The sequence below is a fragment of the Sceloporus undulatus genome, chromosome 1 (assembly GCF_019175285.1).
Source record: "Sceloporus undulatus isolate JIND9_A2432 ecotype Alabama chromosome 1, SceUnd_v1.1, whole genome shotgun sequence".
Lineage (NCBI taxonomy): Eukaryota > Metazoa > Chordata > Lepidosauria > Squamata > Phrynosomatidae > Sceloporus > Sceloporus undulatus.
Window position 1 is genome coordinate 311,642,128 of NC_056522.1, and position 16,910 is coordinate 311,659,037.

Sequence of the window (16,910 nt, forward strand, 5' to 3'; positions counted from 1 at the left end):
TATGATTTATTTATATGCCGCCCAATCACTGGGAATCCGGGGAGCTTACAACAGAGGGGGTAATAGACGGTTCCCTGCCCTCAGGCTTACAATCTAAAAAGACATGACACAAAAGGAGAAGGGAATGTTGAGGGGGGGAAGGGGATCAGGTCCAGCAGTTCTTCTTTCCCTCTGAGGCCAGGACCAAGGCAGATGGACTGGAGGGAGGGCTCTTCTTCCAGGCTAGCCCTGGTGGAGCTGGGCCAGCCTAATTCTCTCCCTCCCAGGCCGAAAGATGACAGTTATGGAGGGAGGAGCCTCTTTCTTCAGCCTAGCCCTGATGGAGCTGGGCCAGACTAATTCCCTCCCTCACAGGCCGAAAGATCTAGTACTCCTAGATCTGTTTCACATGTTGTCTTGTTAAGCCAGGTGGCCCCCCATCCTATATCTTTGCATTTTATTTTATTTTTTATTTTTTTTGCTCTAAGTTCAATACCTTACATTTCTCAGTGCAGAAATTCATTTTGTTAGCTTTGGCCCAATTTTGTAATCTATTAAGGTCATTTTGAATTTTGATGCTCTCCTCTGGGGTAGTAGCTGTTCCTCTTAATTTGGTGTCATCTGCAAATTTGATAAGCATGCCCTCTATTCTTTTGTCCAAGTCACTGATAAAGATGTTTGTCACCAATTTTTATGTAATATCTTGCTTGTCTGGTGTGGAAATCTCAAAAGTTTGCACTCACAGTGCTGTGCATTTCTGATGGGTCCTAGTAAATGCATTACCTGACCATAGATTTTAGAATTTCTGGCTGACACAAATATCTTGTTTGGGGCTCATTGTATCATTGAGAGACTTGCAAGGGACAGAAAAGATATTATTTAAAAACATTAAATAATGGAAATCACAGTAGAACAAGTTACAGCAAGACACAGAATACACCAAAATGACTGCTTAAGGCTCACCAAACATTTAAAAGACCTAGGGAGTTTTGAAAGATCACTTAGTAGTGAAAATAAAACAAAGGAGGAGCAGACACATGTCTCTGCTCAGGAAATAAAAGAGTACCTGAGATCTTAACACTATGTTCATGCAAGAAGAGGTAGTCTTCCAGTTAACCTGATCCCATGTAAATTAAGGCTTTGTCAAAATGAGCAGTTTGAAATATATTTGGAAGTGGGCTGGAAGGGCCTTAATAGATTGGAAAGCTGGACAAAAACTACCAGAAGGAATTTCATCAAGGATAAATGTAAAGTATACAATACTTATGAAAAATGAAATATAGGCAGCACTCAGTATCCACAGATTCTTTATCTACAGATTCATTTTTAACAATACAGTATAAATTACAAAAAGCAAACCTTGATTTTACCATTTTATATGAATCACTATTTCACTGTGCCACTGTATTTAATGTATTTAATGGGACTGTATTGAATGGCATCCATGAACTTTGGTATCCACAGCAAATCCCGGAACCAAATCCCAGCAGATACCAAGGGCCCACTGTGCACAAATATGGATGGGTGACACCTGACTTGACGAAAGTACCTATGAAAAGGATCCAGTGGTCTTAGTAGACCACAAGTTGAATATGAGTGAACAGTGTGGTGTAGTTGTCAAAAAGGCCAATGCAGTTCTGGGTTGCATCAAAAGGAGCATAGTGTCCAGGTCAAGGTATGTAATAGTACCACTGTATTCAGCTTTGATGATCTCTTACCTGGAATACTGTGTCCAGTTCTGGGCACCACAGTTCAAAAGGGATGTTGACAAGCTGGAATGTGTTCGGAGGAGAGCAACCAGGATGGTAAGGGAATGGCTTAGGGGGCTGGGAATGTTTAACTTGGAGAAGAGAAGACTGTGATATGATAGCCATTTTTAAATATTTGAAGGGATGCCATGTTGAAGGTGAAGCAAACTCAAATGGTATTGCTGCTTAGTATCCATAGGTTAGTGAGTATTGTGCTTTATCCCATATTTTTTATTCCACACATGAAATGACATTGTCTAGAATGGCAGTTACATGCAAACTGGTGGTTGTCTTCAGGTTTTATAGGCTGTTTCTGACTGTTCAGGAAGAGTTAATTGAATAATTATGGCTCTTTCAGCTGCTCCCCACAAATGGATTCCCCAACAGTGGTACTTTCCTGTGACTTTGATTTCTTCATTCTGTTGCTTTGTTAGAATTTCAGAGCTACTTTGTCTTTCTAGCCACTTTGTTTTACCTTTCTGTAGTTTAGAAGTAGTAAAGCTATTCCTTTCTTTGAATTAGTTTTGCCATCCCATTTCTTCCAATGTCCACATGTGTTCTCCTCTCTTCTACCATAAAAAATACTATTTCTAACATCAGTCCAAATCAGCAAGATAGTCGTTCCTATTTTATTCGTTATACCTTAACACACTTCTTTCCTCTTCACTACTTTGACATGCTCCACAGTTACTTACCTGGGAGTAAGCACTTTGTATGTCATTTTGCTTACTTTTGAGTAGATGTGTATGGTTGTGTGACCATATATACTTTTGGAATAGTAGAAGTTTGAGACAAAGAGAGGAGGTAGCAGTTAGTAAAGATTGAACAGATATTCCAAACCTTTTTTTTTGAGGGGGGGGAACAAGAGGAGGCAAAAGATTTGTCTAATGTTCACTTTGACTTGCTCCACCAAATGTATGTCAGACCTCTCACAAGGCAGATTGGGTAGTGTCCCCTCACTCAGTGGAACAAGAGGGTTGACAGTCACATGACTCCTTATCCCACCAAGATAGTCTTCTGCCAGTACTTTGGAGATCTGTGCATCCAGATCAGTTGTCCACTTGATTCTTTTCTCTGAAGACTTCTTTGTACAAAATATAGAGTGTGCACAGACAAGTACTCCCCAGTGCTCTGCTGGCCTCTTTATTTCTGTGAATGAGAAGAGCTGTCGTTCTCCAGTGCCCAGCCTGATGTATTGGTGGGCTCCTGAGAGTGTCCTCCACTTGGAAATCCTACTTAAATGTGGGCTGTCGGTGTAAATTTAGATGTACAGCTAAGAGAAAAAGTAATATTCAACAGAGTAATGCTGCTTTTCTACTCAAGTATTTTTTCTCAATAGCAGAAATACTAACATACTAATTGAAATTGTTCCTTTTTCTTCCTTTTTACTATGGAAAGAACAGACTGATTCTGCTGATGTGATGCTGTAGTTATGTATTTAAAAGGAGAGACTACAGCATTCTACTTGACTGGTGGGAACAGTGTCCATAAAACATCATTAAGGAACGTACCATCCACGTACCATCCCTCTAAATCTAATACAGAGTGCTTGAATTCAAGCATTTTATTGATTTGCCTTCCAAAGGGAGCACTGACTATATCCTAGAGAATGAACATGGTATTCTGGTTTGGGTTTTGGACTAGGACTCTGAGAGCCAGCATGGTGAAGTGGTTTGAGTGTTGAACTGGGACACTGGGAGACCAGGGTTCAAATCGGCCATGGAAACCCACTGGATGACCTTGGACAAATCACACTTTCTCAACCTCAAAGGCAAACATCTGAGGCCCTGTTCTGGGAGGAAGGCAGGATATAAACAAATAAAATAAGAAAATAATACTAATACCTTCTGAACAAATTCTGCCAAAAAAAAAAAAAAAAACCTTTGGGTCGCCACAAATCACAAATGATTGAAGACTTACAACAACAGCTAGGACTGCAGGAGCCCAAGGTTTAAATCCTCAGTCAGCCATGGAAACTCCCTAGGTGATCTTGGGCAAGTCATACTCTCCCAGCCTTAGAGGAAGTCAAAAGCAAAACTCCTCTGAATGAATCTGGCCAAGAAAAACCTGTGATATGAATGTCATAAATTGGAGTTGACTTGAAGGCACATCCTGTCCATCACTGCCTAATTATTTAACTTGATAACTGTGACCAAACAATTTGGTAAACTACTTTTGTTGTCAATTTGAGAAAGCTTTTAGATTTATAGCATTTATATATCAATGGAACTCTTCTCTGTGCATATGTGTGTGCCTTCACATTGCCTGTTCACCTGTGGCAACCCCATGAATTTTGCAGGGGTTTTCTTAGGCAAGGAATACTCTGGGGCAGTTTTGCCTGTTCCTTCCTCTGAAATATAGCCTACTGCCTCTTGTATTCGTTTGTGGTCTCCTATCCAAGTATTAACCAGGGTTGACCATGCTTACCTTTCAAGGTCAGACAGAATCTGGTGCCTTTAGAATATTTAGGCCTACTTAATATTTGTAAGCGGGATGCAGTGGCTCAAGTGGTTAAGATGCTGACTGTTGATTGCAAGATCAGCAGGTTGGCAGTTGGAGGCCCGGGTGCCACATGATGGGGTGAGCCTTCATCACTAGTTTCAGCTTCTGCCAACGTAGCCGTTCAAAAGCATGCAAATGCAAGTAGATAAATAGGTACCACTCCAGTGGGTAGGTAAACAGTGTTCTGTGCGATCATGCTGGCCACATGATCACAGAGTAGTCTATGACAACGCTGGCTCTTCAGCTTAGTAACGGAGTTGAGCACTACCTCCTGTGGTCAGACACAACTAGGCAACCTTGTCAACGGGGAATACCTTTACCTTTACCTAATATTTATAAATCAAATAAGGCAAGAACAATGGAATCCATTCATTAATTTCTGTTGAACACGTCCTTTCACCTGCTTTAACCATTAGCCATTTATGTCTGATTAATCATTCCTGATAAATCTTTCCCATGCATTGTTTTTCAGCACTCTCTCTCTTTCTCTTTTCCAGACCTGTATGTGGAATCAGAGGGAAGACTCTCATAATTAACCTTCCAGGTAGTAAGAAAGGGTCACAGGTGAGCAATATACTATGGGAGAAGACAGTAAATATTATAATTCAATGGAAGTTGAATAATTTTGTTTATTGTTTTTTCTAAAACTTATGAACATTGTGCAGTTATTAGTGAAGTGGTGAAATGAAAAGGAAAGGGTGAGAATTATTTTATTGAACACTAGTTTCATCCTGTGAAAAATTGCATCCTACTTCAGGTTATCAAAAGAAGGAACTGTTTGTTCACTGAGATTTTTTCCCCCTTTAAGTATCTAAATGTCTACTATTAATTAGAGACCTCAACCCTCAGTTAAAATGTGAGAGAAAGCCATTCTGTACAGATTCTTTTGTGTATATCAGACAGATGTTTTGAGTGTGGTACAGATGACTAGATTAAGGCATGACATTATTGGGTTTATATAGAATGTATCAGGGCTAAGCTACACATTACATGAAATCCAATTTCATTATGTGTGACTCTTTCTTAAACCCTAATAGCTGGTGCAATATGTGATGGATCAAAATTAGGAATTCTGTGTGTCAGAAAGTGTCCTGCCATGGACTGATCCTGCCTTAGTCTTTGAACAAGAAATAAGGGGGAAGACAAACTCAGGGTGGGACTGGCCAAGCTCCCAAGCCCCAGAGATGTGTGTTCTCAGTCAGGTATCAGGGCAGTCAAGAAACAAAGAGGGGTTTGCTGTGATTATATGGAAAATGAAGAAAAAAGAAACAAAGAATTGAAGCAAAACTGAGATCAGACATGGCAGTCCAGTCTGAAAATAGGCATGGGCCACTCAAAGGCAAAGTCAAGCACAGTCGAGCAGCCTAAGTGTAGGCAGGATTCCAGCGATAAGATAGGAAGTGAGGTCCAAAAAGGTAATGGAAACAACGTAGTAGCCGATGTCCAGGTAGCAGTATAGTGGTCAGCCAGGATGGAAGACAGGAGCAAGAAGCTGGATTGCATGACTATTGGACCTATGTCCCAGCAAGTGTCTTCTTTTATGTAGCTTATTCTCCCAAACTCATTGTAGATGTAACTGAAATTTATTAGACCTCAAGACATAAAAGTATAAGTGACTTCTTGCTACCATCTCCACCTTCTGACATCAGCATTCCCTGGTGGTGAAAACAGGCCAGCTGAATTGGGGGCCTCATCTGCAGGTCCTCTGCTGCTGATAGGCCTGGCATAGTTTTTCCTGAGATAGTAAGTACTCTAGTATTGCTGGAATTTGGAGCTTTCATCTGACTTCTGTCTAGGTCAGGAAGACAAGAGAATTGATTAACCGTTTATTGTATGCCACAGTCCATTGGCACCAATAACTAGATCTCTTCCATGTTAGATAGCAATTTCAGAGGGAATGTTCATCAGAACTCAGGACTGTGATGTCAGTAGGTAGCAAGAATTTTTTAAAAAGAAAATGCTACAGTCCTGATTCTGACTTACCCCACTCCCCATGGGCTTGCTGGTTGACGTTTGAAAACCACTAAGTCATTACTGGACTACACATTTTAAATAACATGACCTTCCATGATTAAGCTATTAAAGCTCTAGCAGCATGATAGCCTTTTGGCTGAAAAGCGGGGTATAAATAAATTGTTGTTGTTGTTGTTGTTGTTGTTATTTCAGGCATTTCCCCATTTTTCTTTGTGGTCTCTTTGACTCACACATATGGGTCATTTGTGTACTTGCCTGTGTGCTTTATATTGAATAATGTGGCCATGTTCACATAGATTCTTTCCTCACTACTTAACTGGCTGGCTTAATAGAACATTTGCTAGATTATCCAACTATTTTGTTGTACTTACAGATTGGCAAGCAGTGTTTTGAGTTAGTCTTCCAAAGTGTACAAACCATGCTTTGATACTGCTTTGCAACTGTGGTGTGGATTAATTACTCAGTAATTTGAAGCAAGGGACATGAGAAGGAGGAAAAAGAAGCATGCACACATGCTCATGCCTGATCTTCCAACAGCATTAATACTCAGCACCCTTGTGCTGCTGTGACTGTCGGGGTGCTCAGGTCGGGTCCACTGGTGTTAGCACATGCTGAGGCTCAAGTGGCACTGATCCCTGTTTTGGCTCTGCCTGCCCATATCCTGACTATAGTCTCTCCTGACAGTGGCAGTTAAATCTCTAAAGCCACCAACCATTTTCATTGCCCCAGTCTGCCTTAGAGTGTCAGATAGAGTGTTACTCTAGGGCATTGTGGGAAATTTAAAATGGGTAGTTTCCATACCCATTTGGTAAACCCACAATCAGGATGGCTCTCTAATGAAAGAGGCTCATAAATCTGCATCTTGCCATCACCTTTCACAAACCTGGAGCCAGATTTCAGCTACTCTTGGACTTAATAATATGATATATGAATGTTACCATTCTTGTGAAGAAGAACAGCTGCCATCTAGACCAGGGGTAGGCAACCTTTTTGAGCCCGGGGCCGGGTTGCTGTCCCTCAGACAACTGGGGGGCCGAACTCAAAATGGCGCCCGGAGTGGTGCGGAAGCTGCGACGGGGGCGGCAATCAGCGGCAGGACCAGGCTGAGGCCAGTCCCAAGGCCTCGCCGGGCCGAATCCAGCCCACGGGCCGTAGGTTGCCGACCCCTGATCTAGACAGTCATTTTTGTAATCCCTTTTTATCTCTGTCTTTCTCTTTTATGGATATTCTAACTCTTCTCCCCATTTATCATATGGGATGCTACAGAAAATTAGCTTTTAGCAATTATTATTAATATAAATAATACATCTACTCACAAGACTGGTATGCACCTAAAGACTATAGAGAGGACTTCCTTTCTTTCTTTGGCGCGTTATAGACGGGCCTAAGTGGCGCCGTCGTCGCGCCGTGAATACGCGCGATGGGCAGCGTTTCCGGATGCGCCTTGCCCCTCGCGCATATTCCGTACGTCAAGATGGTGGCGCCCTATACAGATGGGTGTGGCCATCTTGACGTAACGGACGCTGTGCATCCGGACGTCCAAACCTGGAAGAGACGTCACGAGTGTGCGCTTTGGCACTTGCGACGTCTCTTCCGGGTTGCCGGAAGGAGCGCGATTTTCGCGCTCCTTTTTTACAGCGTGGGGGAGTTGCGTGGTTTGGCTGCAGCAGCTTCCCCGCGCTGCAACCGGCAGCGGGCCAAGACCGCCCCTTTTGGGCGGTCTGTAATGGGCCTTTCTTTCTTTCTTTCTTTCTTTTATGTGGGTAGCCCAGCTTTGTGTTCCTATTTCATTTTGTTCTTGTTTAAAATAGGTAACCAAGCACTAGAATCAGTGTTAATTTTTACAAGATAGTAAAATTGTATGGCATTTGACATGTCAGCATGAACACCAAAGTAACATGGATACCACAAAATTTTACGTCAGTGGTTTATGTATATGCATATCTTCCACACAAATACTTACAGGTAAATTTGGTGGTACAGTGGTGCCTCGGGTTACGAAAATAATTCGTTCCGCGGCCGCTTTCGTAACCCGAAAAGCCTTCGTAAGCCGAAAACCCATAGGCGCTAATGGGGAAAAAGCCGCGGCTCTGCCGCGGCTCTGCCGCGGCTCCATTTAAAATAGCGCGGAGTTTTTCGTAACCCGAAAAAAGTTTCGTAACCCGAAACAATAAATCCCTATGGGATTTTTTCGTATCCCGAAAAATTCGTAACCTGGGTATTTCGTATCCCGAGGTACCACTGTATATGTATCTATATCATTGCAGGTTATAGCTGTAACTAATATATATATGACTGAGTCAGGCAAATGTAACAATGCAGAATATGGGAAGTAATATTTGTTTTTTTAAAAAAAATACAAATCAATGTCTAGTTGAAACTCCTATACAGATATCAATATGTAAATATGTATATTTGTGAAACAAAAGAACAATATATGTTTCCTATGTAAACAGTTGTCTGATACTTATCTAAGAAAGTATGGTATTGTTCATTTGTAGCTTATAAATACTATGGGTGATATACAATAGTAGGCATGTTTTACTAAAATGTTGAAAGGCTCTGTGTATGTGTATGAACTGGTATAAGATTGGAATGTAGAATGAAATTTCTATCTGAGTGTAACACTTTGGTTCCTCCAGCAATGTAATTATGTCTTTTTATCTACAGTACTGTTCTTTTTCTGGCTGACAAAGATCTTTCTGTTCAAGCAGACTTTCAGTAACAAACTGACAATTACAGACAGAGATTATTAAATAGATATACTGTTTATTTAATGGACGTAGTATTTAACTCTTTATCATTAGTGTAGACTGTTAATACTAATTGTTGTTTTAATAATATAATCTATTTTATTTTAACACGTGTAAGTTGTTATGTTTCTATTAGAACTTTATTATGATCAATGCCTTGCACCTCAATTCTAGGGAGAATATAAATCAAATAGCTACCTAGCAAGATGAATAAACATAAAATAGGAAAATTGCTGGAACAAAGAATGTTTTGGTTTTGAAACAGTGGTTGTGGGAAATAGCAGTTTTTCATTTTTCTATCTTGGGTATCACAAAATGTGATAACTAGAGCCGTGAATGAGAAAGGAGAAAATACTTTAGAATGACAAGAAACATTCAGTAGGGTAGACTGAATTGTTTTAATCAGTGTCTGTTTGATTTGATGTTTTATGTGTATGTAATGTACATGCTTACATAATATTTAGCCTGTGTACTCCATAATTGGAACGCACATATTTTTAGATGGTGCCAGCTTAATGATTGAGTCTGACCAGGAGATGAAGATTCTGTTCTTGCAGCAAAGTGTGAACTACTAATATCCAGACAATCACATAGCCTTTCCGAGCTCTTGCAGTAGAGTGCCTCTCAGCTAGTTTACTCATGTTTTTTATGATGATAGACGGGATTGTATTAGGCATTATGCTGATGCAACTCAGTTGAACTACTGGTTGTGCTTTTAACAAGTGTATGTAAGGAAACAACCAGCCTTGAATCCCATTGTGGAAGGAAGGCGGGATATAAATCCTTAAAAAAATATTAAAATATCCAATATCTCCTTATACAAGTAGTTCCTTACGATGCAACCATTTCTAAGTGTAGCTCCACTACCACCCCAACTGTGACAGACAATGATTATCTAGCAGCATACACCAGGAGGTTCCCAGATGGATTTTGGACCAGCCATGCCACTGAAAGGCTGACTAACTCCATCATCTCTTGTAGTCTTATAATCTGGTGGAGCTTTCTTTTCCACAGACACTTAGTAGAACCTCAGACAATTATATCAACTTGCAGAATTAGTTAAATGCGAGTCCTCAACTGGAAACAAAGTCTAAGTCCAAAGATAGCTGTAATGGAGGTTCCTTTTTGGATCCTTAACATCTCCCACACTCTTGTATTTATAGAAATAAGAGGAGATAAGATAAGCACAGTGATTCTTTGCATGTTGTTATGCTCAGTGTGGTGCTTATATGGCATCTATTCCGCCATAGTAAATACCATACAGAAAAGCTAGTTTTCCTTAGGTGAGCCAGCAGTGAAATCACAAAGAAACAAGATGGATTGCTTTACTGTAAGCAGTGTTTTTCAGGCAGTATTCTGTGCAGCTATACAACCTAAAACTTATTTCTCTATTGCAAATGTATAATTTGATTGTCTGACATGTGCCAGTTAATCAATTTAGTAAAAAGATGTTTCACCAACCCTAAAAAATATGCATTTGACATGAGAGGTTATGTGCATATCTTAAGGAGTGGGACTATAATGCCAGCTCCATTTCTCTAAGCTGTAGACATTTCCCAGAGGCACAGATCTGATGCATGTGACTGTGAAAAGATCATGTCTAATTTAAAAGATTGTATGTACAGCACTGTGTAAATTTACAGTGCTTTATAAATAAAGGTTAATAATAATAAAAATAATAATAATAATCACTTGAGGAGCTTAGGCTACAAGTAAGAAGCCTGACTTTCTTCAGAATTTGCTGTTGTTTTGCCTTTCCCATCATTTTCTAGAAGAATTTATAGGATGGTGGGTTCTATCTCTCCATTTGTTAAGCAGACTGGAAAATATACCTTATAACCCTGAAGAAACTCCAGAAGAAATTTTGCCTGCCCTACACATGTTTTCTTTGCCTCAGTGAGTAGAACACTGTAACAAGAGTTGACATGGGACAACGTATAAGTTCAGTAAATTTCATAGAATGATAGAGTTGGAAAGGACCTCGAGGGCCATCTAGTTCAATATACTGTCAGTGCAGGAAAATACATCTTCAGCACTTCTGAGATGTGATCATCCAAATTTTGTTCAAAACACTTCAAAGAAAGAGTGTCCACTACCCTCAAAATCAATGTATTCCCCCATCAAACAGCTCTTACCATCCAGTTATTCCCAATGTTTGAGTGGAATCTTTTTTTTTCCTTTTAATTTAAATCCATTGCATTGTGTCCTAGTCTCTGAAACAGCAGGAAACAAGGTTACTCTATAACGTAAACATCATCCCTTACAAATTTAAAGATAGCATGCATCTAAGGAGTTAGTCTCATGTCTATGAAAGCTCATACTACTAACTTCTTTGTTTCAGTTAGTCTCAAACGTGCTACAAGTTCCCTTTGCATACAAATGTAAAGATAGCTATCATAGCTCCTTTCAGTCTATTCTTTTCAAAACTAGATACAACCAGATTCCTAATACATTTTTCATACAGCTCGGTCTCAAGACCTTTAAACATCTTGGTTGTCCAGACATGTTTCACTTTGTCAATATCCCTTTTGGACTGTAGTGCCTATAACTGGACATTGTTTTCCAGATAAGATCTGACCAAAGCAGAATAGAGTAGCACTTCTACCTCCCTTGATTTGGACACTAAACTTGTGTTGATGCAGCTTAGAATTGGACTGGCCTTATGCTGAGGAACAGCTGTCTATTATAAGGGATGGGTCTCTGAAGGCTCACGGGAGGTGGATGATTGATCCAGGATTAATTGTTGGTTGTCCAAGAAAATTCAAAAAATAAAAATTACCCTAAGAAGAAAAGGAAGTGACATATAAAATGATGTCACAGTGAAAGGTTTTTTAAAAGACGAAAGGAGGGAAAACCTAGGCATAGTGCTATTGAACATATCCAAATTGTAGCTCCACTACAGAATTATGGTCTATTATGATTATCTTGTAGCTTTGCAAAGCCTGGTCTTCCAAGCCACTATGTATCTATGGACCCTTTCACACTATACAATTGTGTAAAGGATGTATGGCTGCATCCTTTACAGTCGTGGGGTTTGTGGTCTGCTGAGGCACTAAAGGGACTTTCAGGCTTAGAATTCTAAATGCCCTTCACTAAACTCCAATTCCCAGGATTCCATAGAGTGGGACCTTGGTGTTTAAAGTGGAATCATAGTGTTATAACTGGGTAGTGTGAAAAGGTTCTATCTTTCCCATCATTCAAGAATTCAGAGGTCCAGAAAAGCAAAAAAACTACCTCCTCTTCCATTGAAAAACAGCCATGCTGTTTATGAACCAAAACCAAAGATTTCTTCTGTTCCATTCTATACCTCCATAGACATATTCTCTAAATTCCCACCACCACTACCAGCACATTAGTAACATCAGTCAGCTGGGTGAATACACAAAGAATAATTGATTCAGTGATTGCAATGGTGTTTTGGTGCTCCTATTTTGTGGTGATTTGAGTGGACCCGACAGTACAAAAGATGGTTATTCCTAGTTCCTTTGCCTAGCCATTCTTCCTCCCTCTCCCCCCCCCCCACACTCACACACAGAGACATGATGTGAATTAACTGTCAGTAGATTAAAGGCAGACGGAATGATTACTTCACACAAGACATAATATTATATATAGAATTCATTGCCATAGGATATGGAAATGGCAACTAAGTTAGGTTGCTTTAAAGGGGTATTGGACAAATTCAAGGAAAAGGTGTCTGTCAATATGTGTCGGTCAGGATTCTGGACTAGATGGTGTTTTTGTTTGAATCAGAAAAAAATATGGCATTTTTTGTTCCTCTGTTCTTAGTAGGTTGGTGAGAACGGAAGAGATCAATAGTAAGTGGAGTTGGAATAGAAGTATCTAGGTACTTTGATAAAATGAAGGATTATTAGAAATCTAATAGATTACAAGTTGAATATCTGTTATCCTAAATGCTTGAGACCAGAAGTGATTTGGATTTGGCAGGGGGTTGGTGTTGGAATCCCTGTATTTGCACATAATGATATATCTTGGAGAACTGACCCAGGACTAAATACAAAATTCATTTGTGTTTTATATACACCTTATATACATAGCCTGAACATAATTTTATATGTTTTTCATAATTTTGTGCATGAAACAAAGTTTATGTACTTTGAACCATCAGAAAGTAAAGATGTCACTATCTGAATCATCCATGAAAAAATGTTTTGGTTTTTGGAGTATTTTGGATTGCAGAATTCAGGATAATGGAGACTCAAGCTGTATTATTCTGAATATCTCCCATGTAGTCAGTTATCCCAACTCCAGTTTTAAGAAGAAAAAAGGAGAGCAAGAAGAAATAGACCAAACAGTAAAGGGGGAAGAGTAGCATTATATGTCAAAAATGTTTACACTTATAAAGAATTTCATGACTTGAAACTGCTTGGGCAAAAATTAAGAGGCCAGAGAAGGAGCAGGGATGTCTTGGTGGTGGGGTCTACCACAGACCTCTAAGCCAAACTGAGCACTTGGATGAAACCTTCCTGGAACAGATGGCAATACATTCAAGAAAGGAGATGTAGTAGTAACAAAGGACTTCAAGTATCCTGATATTTGTTGGAAGTCAAATTCAAATTCAGTCAATAAATAAGTCAATAAGTCAAATTCTCCCAGTAAATAAGACCAAATGTCAGTTTCAACAAATTCCTCAATTGCCTTGCAGATAATTTCACTATTCAGAAGGTGGCAGACATAACAAGGAGATCAGCTATTTTAGATTTGATCCTAATCAACAATGATGACCTGGTTAATGGATTGGAAGTGATAAGTTAGAGAAATACGGGGGGGGGGGGGGGGATCCTGTAGTCAGGGGGGAAAGGGAGTTTGTGATGGAGGAGAGTTTCTTAAAAGTGAAATATTAAAATGCAGTTTCAAACAGTTTCAAGGAGAAAAATGGGAGATGTCTAAAGAAATCAGGATGGCTGTCTAAAGAACTTTCAACTGAGCTGAGATTTAAAAGGGACATGTATAAGAAATGGAAAAGGGGAAATAACCAAAGAAGAATTCAAACAAATAGCCAGCTCATGTAGGGAGAAAGTTAGAAAAGCTAAAGCACTGAACAAGCTCAGGCTTCCTAGAGAGGTTAAAAAATAATTAAAATGTTTTTTGTTATGTCCATAGTAAAAGCAAGGACAAAGAAATTGTAAGGTCACTGCGAGGAGAAGATTGCAAAATGTTAACAGAGGACAAAGAACAAGCAAAACAATTCATTATTTCCTTTACTCCAAAATGAGAGCAGTGCTCAACCTGGGGAAAACAGATCAGATGATGCAGTAGGGAAGATGCAACACAGGATAGTTAAATGGGTGATACAGGAATACATGGCTACTCTAAATGACTTCAAGCCTCCAGGGCCAGATGAACTACATCCAAGGGTATGAAAAGAGCTGGCAGAAGTAATCTGAGAACCACTAACAACAACTTTTGAGAAATCCTAGAGAACAGGAGAGGTTCCAGCAGACAGGAGGAGGGCAAATGTTATACCCGTCTTCAAACAGTGGGAAAAGGAGGAGCCAAATAATTACTACCATGTTAAGTCAGCTTGACATCAGTACCAGGAAAGCTTCTATAGTAAATCATTGAACAGATCATTAAGCACTTAGAAAGGAATGTTGTGATTACTGAAAATCAACATGAGTTTCTCAAAAACAAGTCATGCCAAACTAATTTTATCTCTTTTTTTGATGGAGCTACAAGTTTGGTAGATGAAGAGAACTCTGTGGACGTAGTATATCTTGATTTCAGTAAGGCCTTTAACAAGGTCCCCCATGGTATTCTTGCAAACTAGTTCATGGAGTTACAAATTTGGTAGCTGAAGAGATTGTTGGGATAAAAAAAATGTACTAATTTTAAAATGTGGGGTGCAGCATCTATAAGAAATAAATTTTAAGTCACATGGAAAGCTACTTAGCTTAGAATTCCAGTAACTGGACTTACCACAATAGGCTTTGTAAAATGTCTTTCTTATGTCTGCCCTCTAACTTATCAAACCTGACATAGACGTTGCCCATCAAAAATATACATAATATTGGAAACTGAGAATTAGTGTTTCACTAATGTTACTATGAGAGTGTCAGCTTAAAGATTTTCAGATCTTTTGTTTAAGCTGGGTTGTAGCGACTTCAGTTTTGTGTTGTCTGCCAGTGAGTTAACTTTTAAATACAAGAGTGCATAATCAGCCTAGAATGAGAGCATCCTAAGGAGCATCTTACCCTATAAAAGCCTGACCATTTGCTAAAGTTGCAACACAATCATGCTTTCAGGGGGAGATTGCTGGATTTTCTTGATACTTTAAATTATGTTTACCAATTTAACTGTGTTTTGGTGGGGACCATTTTTTTATGCCATAACTGAAGCGAATTCTATCGTTTCTTAAAAATCCTAGTGTTGCAGACAAATATTGGACTAATATAGGTAGGAAAACACAAATTTTAATATACTTTTTAATACATTATACTTTTTATACTAGAGCTCTGTATAACACTTCCTTTCTCTAACATTTCTGTTTACAGAATGTGTAAAGTGATTAGGGGAAAAACATAGAAAGAGAAACCTAGAGGATAAACTCTGCGGTTCAGATATTGTAAAGATAATAGAAACATTTAAATATGAACTTCATTGAATTCAAAAAGTGTCTACTGCACTCATAAAAACAACATACATAATCAGATCTGTAGTCAACTTTAATGTTAGAACTGCTCAGTAGCTATGATATTTTCTAGGTAAGTCTTCATTGTCATTTTTCTCATTGTGCGCAGGAATGTTTTCAGTTTATACTGCCAGCCCTACCTCATGCCATTGACCTTTTGCGGGATGCCATTGTAAAAGTAAAAGAGGTGCATGATGAACTTGAAGATCTACCTTCACCACCACCACCTCTTTCTCCTCCTCCAACCATCAGCCCACACAAGCAGACAGAAGACAAAGGTGTACAGTGTGAGGAAGAGGAGGAAGAGAAAAAAGATAGTGGAGTTGCTTCAACAGAGGATAGTTCCTCCTCGCATATAACTGCTGCAGCCATTGCAGCTAAGGTGAGTTGAGGTGCTGGGCAAAGGGGCATACAAGTTTCTGTCTCAGGTACTTTCTCTGAACACCTAGTTACCTTTCAGGAATGCACATGATTTTTGTCAATCTATAAATACAGCCATAAATGATCTTGGTATTTAATCACATAATTCAAAGTTTTCTGTGCAGTGTGGTTTTTTCCTCCTTTTTTTTCCATTTTACATCAAATATTACAACAGATCTAAGAGTGCCTTAGCACAAGGGTAAGGCATTTCTGCTCAAATAAAGGCAGCCTCTCATTTCTGTCAGTTCTTCTCTCCATCTACAGCTTCCACGCTGCATCCAGCACAATTCCAGAGGCCCATTTGGCCATCAGGAATGACGTTTCATTTGGTTCTAAGGGCAGCAGTAAAGTTGAAAAGGGCAGGAAGGCTCTCTTCTGTTCAATCCAAAAAAAAAATTACTTCTAGCCATCTACTATGTTCTAATATAGTAGTTCCAAATAAATATTAGCTTCATAACCTTTGAACACCCAGATCTTTCGGACTACAAGCCCCATAATCCCTCACCATTTCCCATGATGGCTAGGGCTTCTAGAAACATGTCTAAAACATCTGGAGGCCTAAGGTTTCCCCACTCCTGTTTAAGAAGTGCAGCATTATTTTGTAATAGCTGTGCCATAGAAATGTTTGTAGAGCCATCATGCCCTCCACCCTGCTCTAATCATTCATTTGTTTAAAAAGCTAGGAACATTGAATAGTCTGTCTAAATACAGTTGCAGCAGTCAAAATTCAGGTTGTAAATATCTGCTTTCATATGAGCTCTGAAGATTTGGGGACAAAGCAAACAGGCGACTTGGAGTGGCCTCCAACCCCAATGATCCCCTGATCAGTCTGTGACTGCAACTACTGGATGGCCCGCTTCGGAAGTGGGCCACTACTGCAGT

The 16,910-nt window shown here is 39.5% G+C and overlaps 1 protein-coding gene across 24 annotated transcripts in view; it reads left to right on the forward strand.

The window, feature by feature from the left end:
* The window catches only part of GPHN (gephyrin), a 671,572-nt gene that overhangs the window by 327,959 nt on the left and 326,703 nt on the right, over positions 1-16,910 (forward strand). For all 24 annotated transcript variants that reach the window (XM_042462503.1, XM_042462537.1, XM_042462555.1 and 21 more), the window contains 2 exons: positions 4,727-4,793; positions 15,718-15,990. In XM_042462503.1, coding sequence (XP_042318437.1) covers positions 4,727-4,793; positions 15,718-15,990 — 340 coding nt within the window. The remainder of the gene's footprint in view (positions 1-4,726; positions 4,794-15,717; positions 15,991-16,910) is intronic.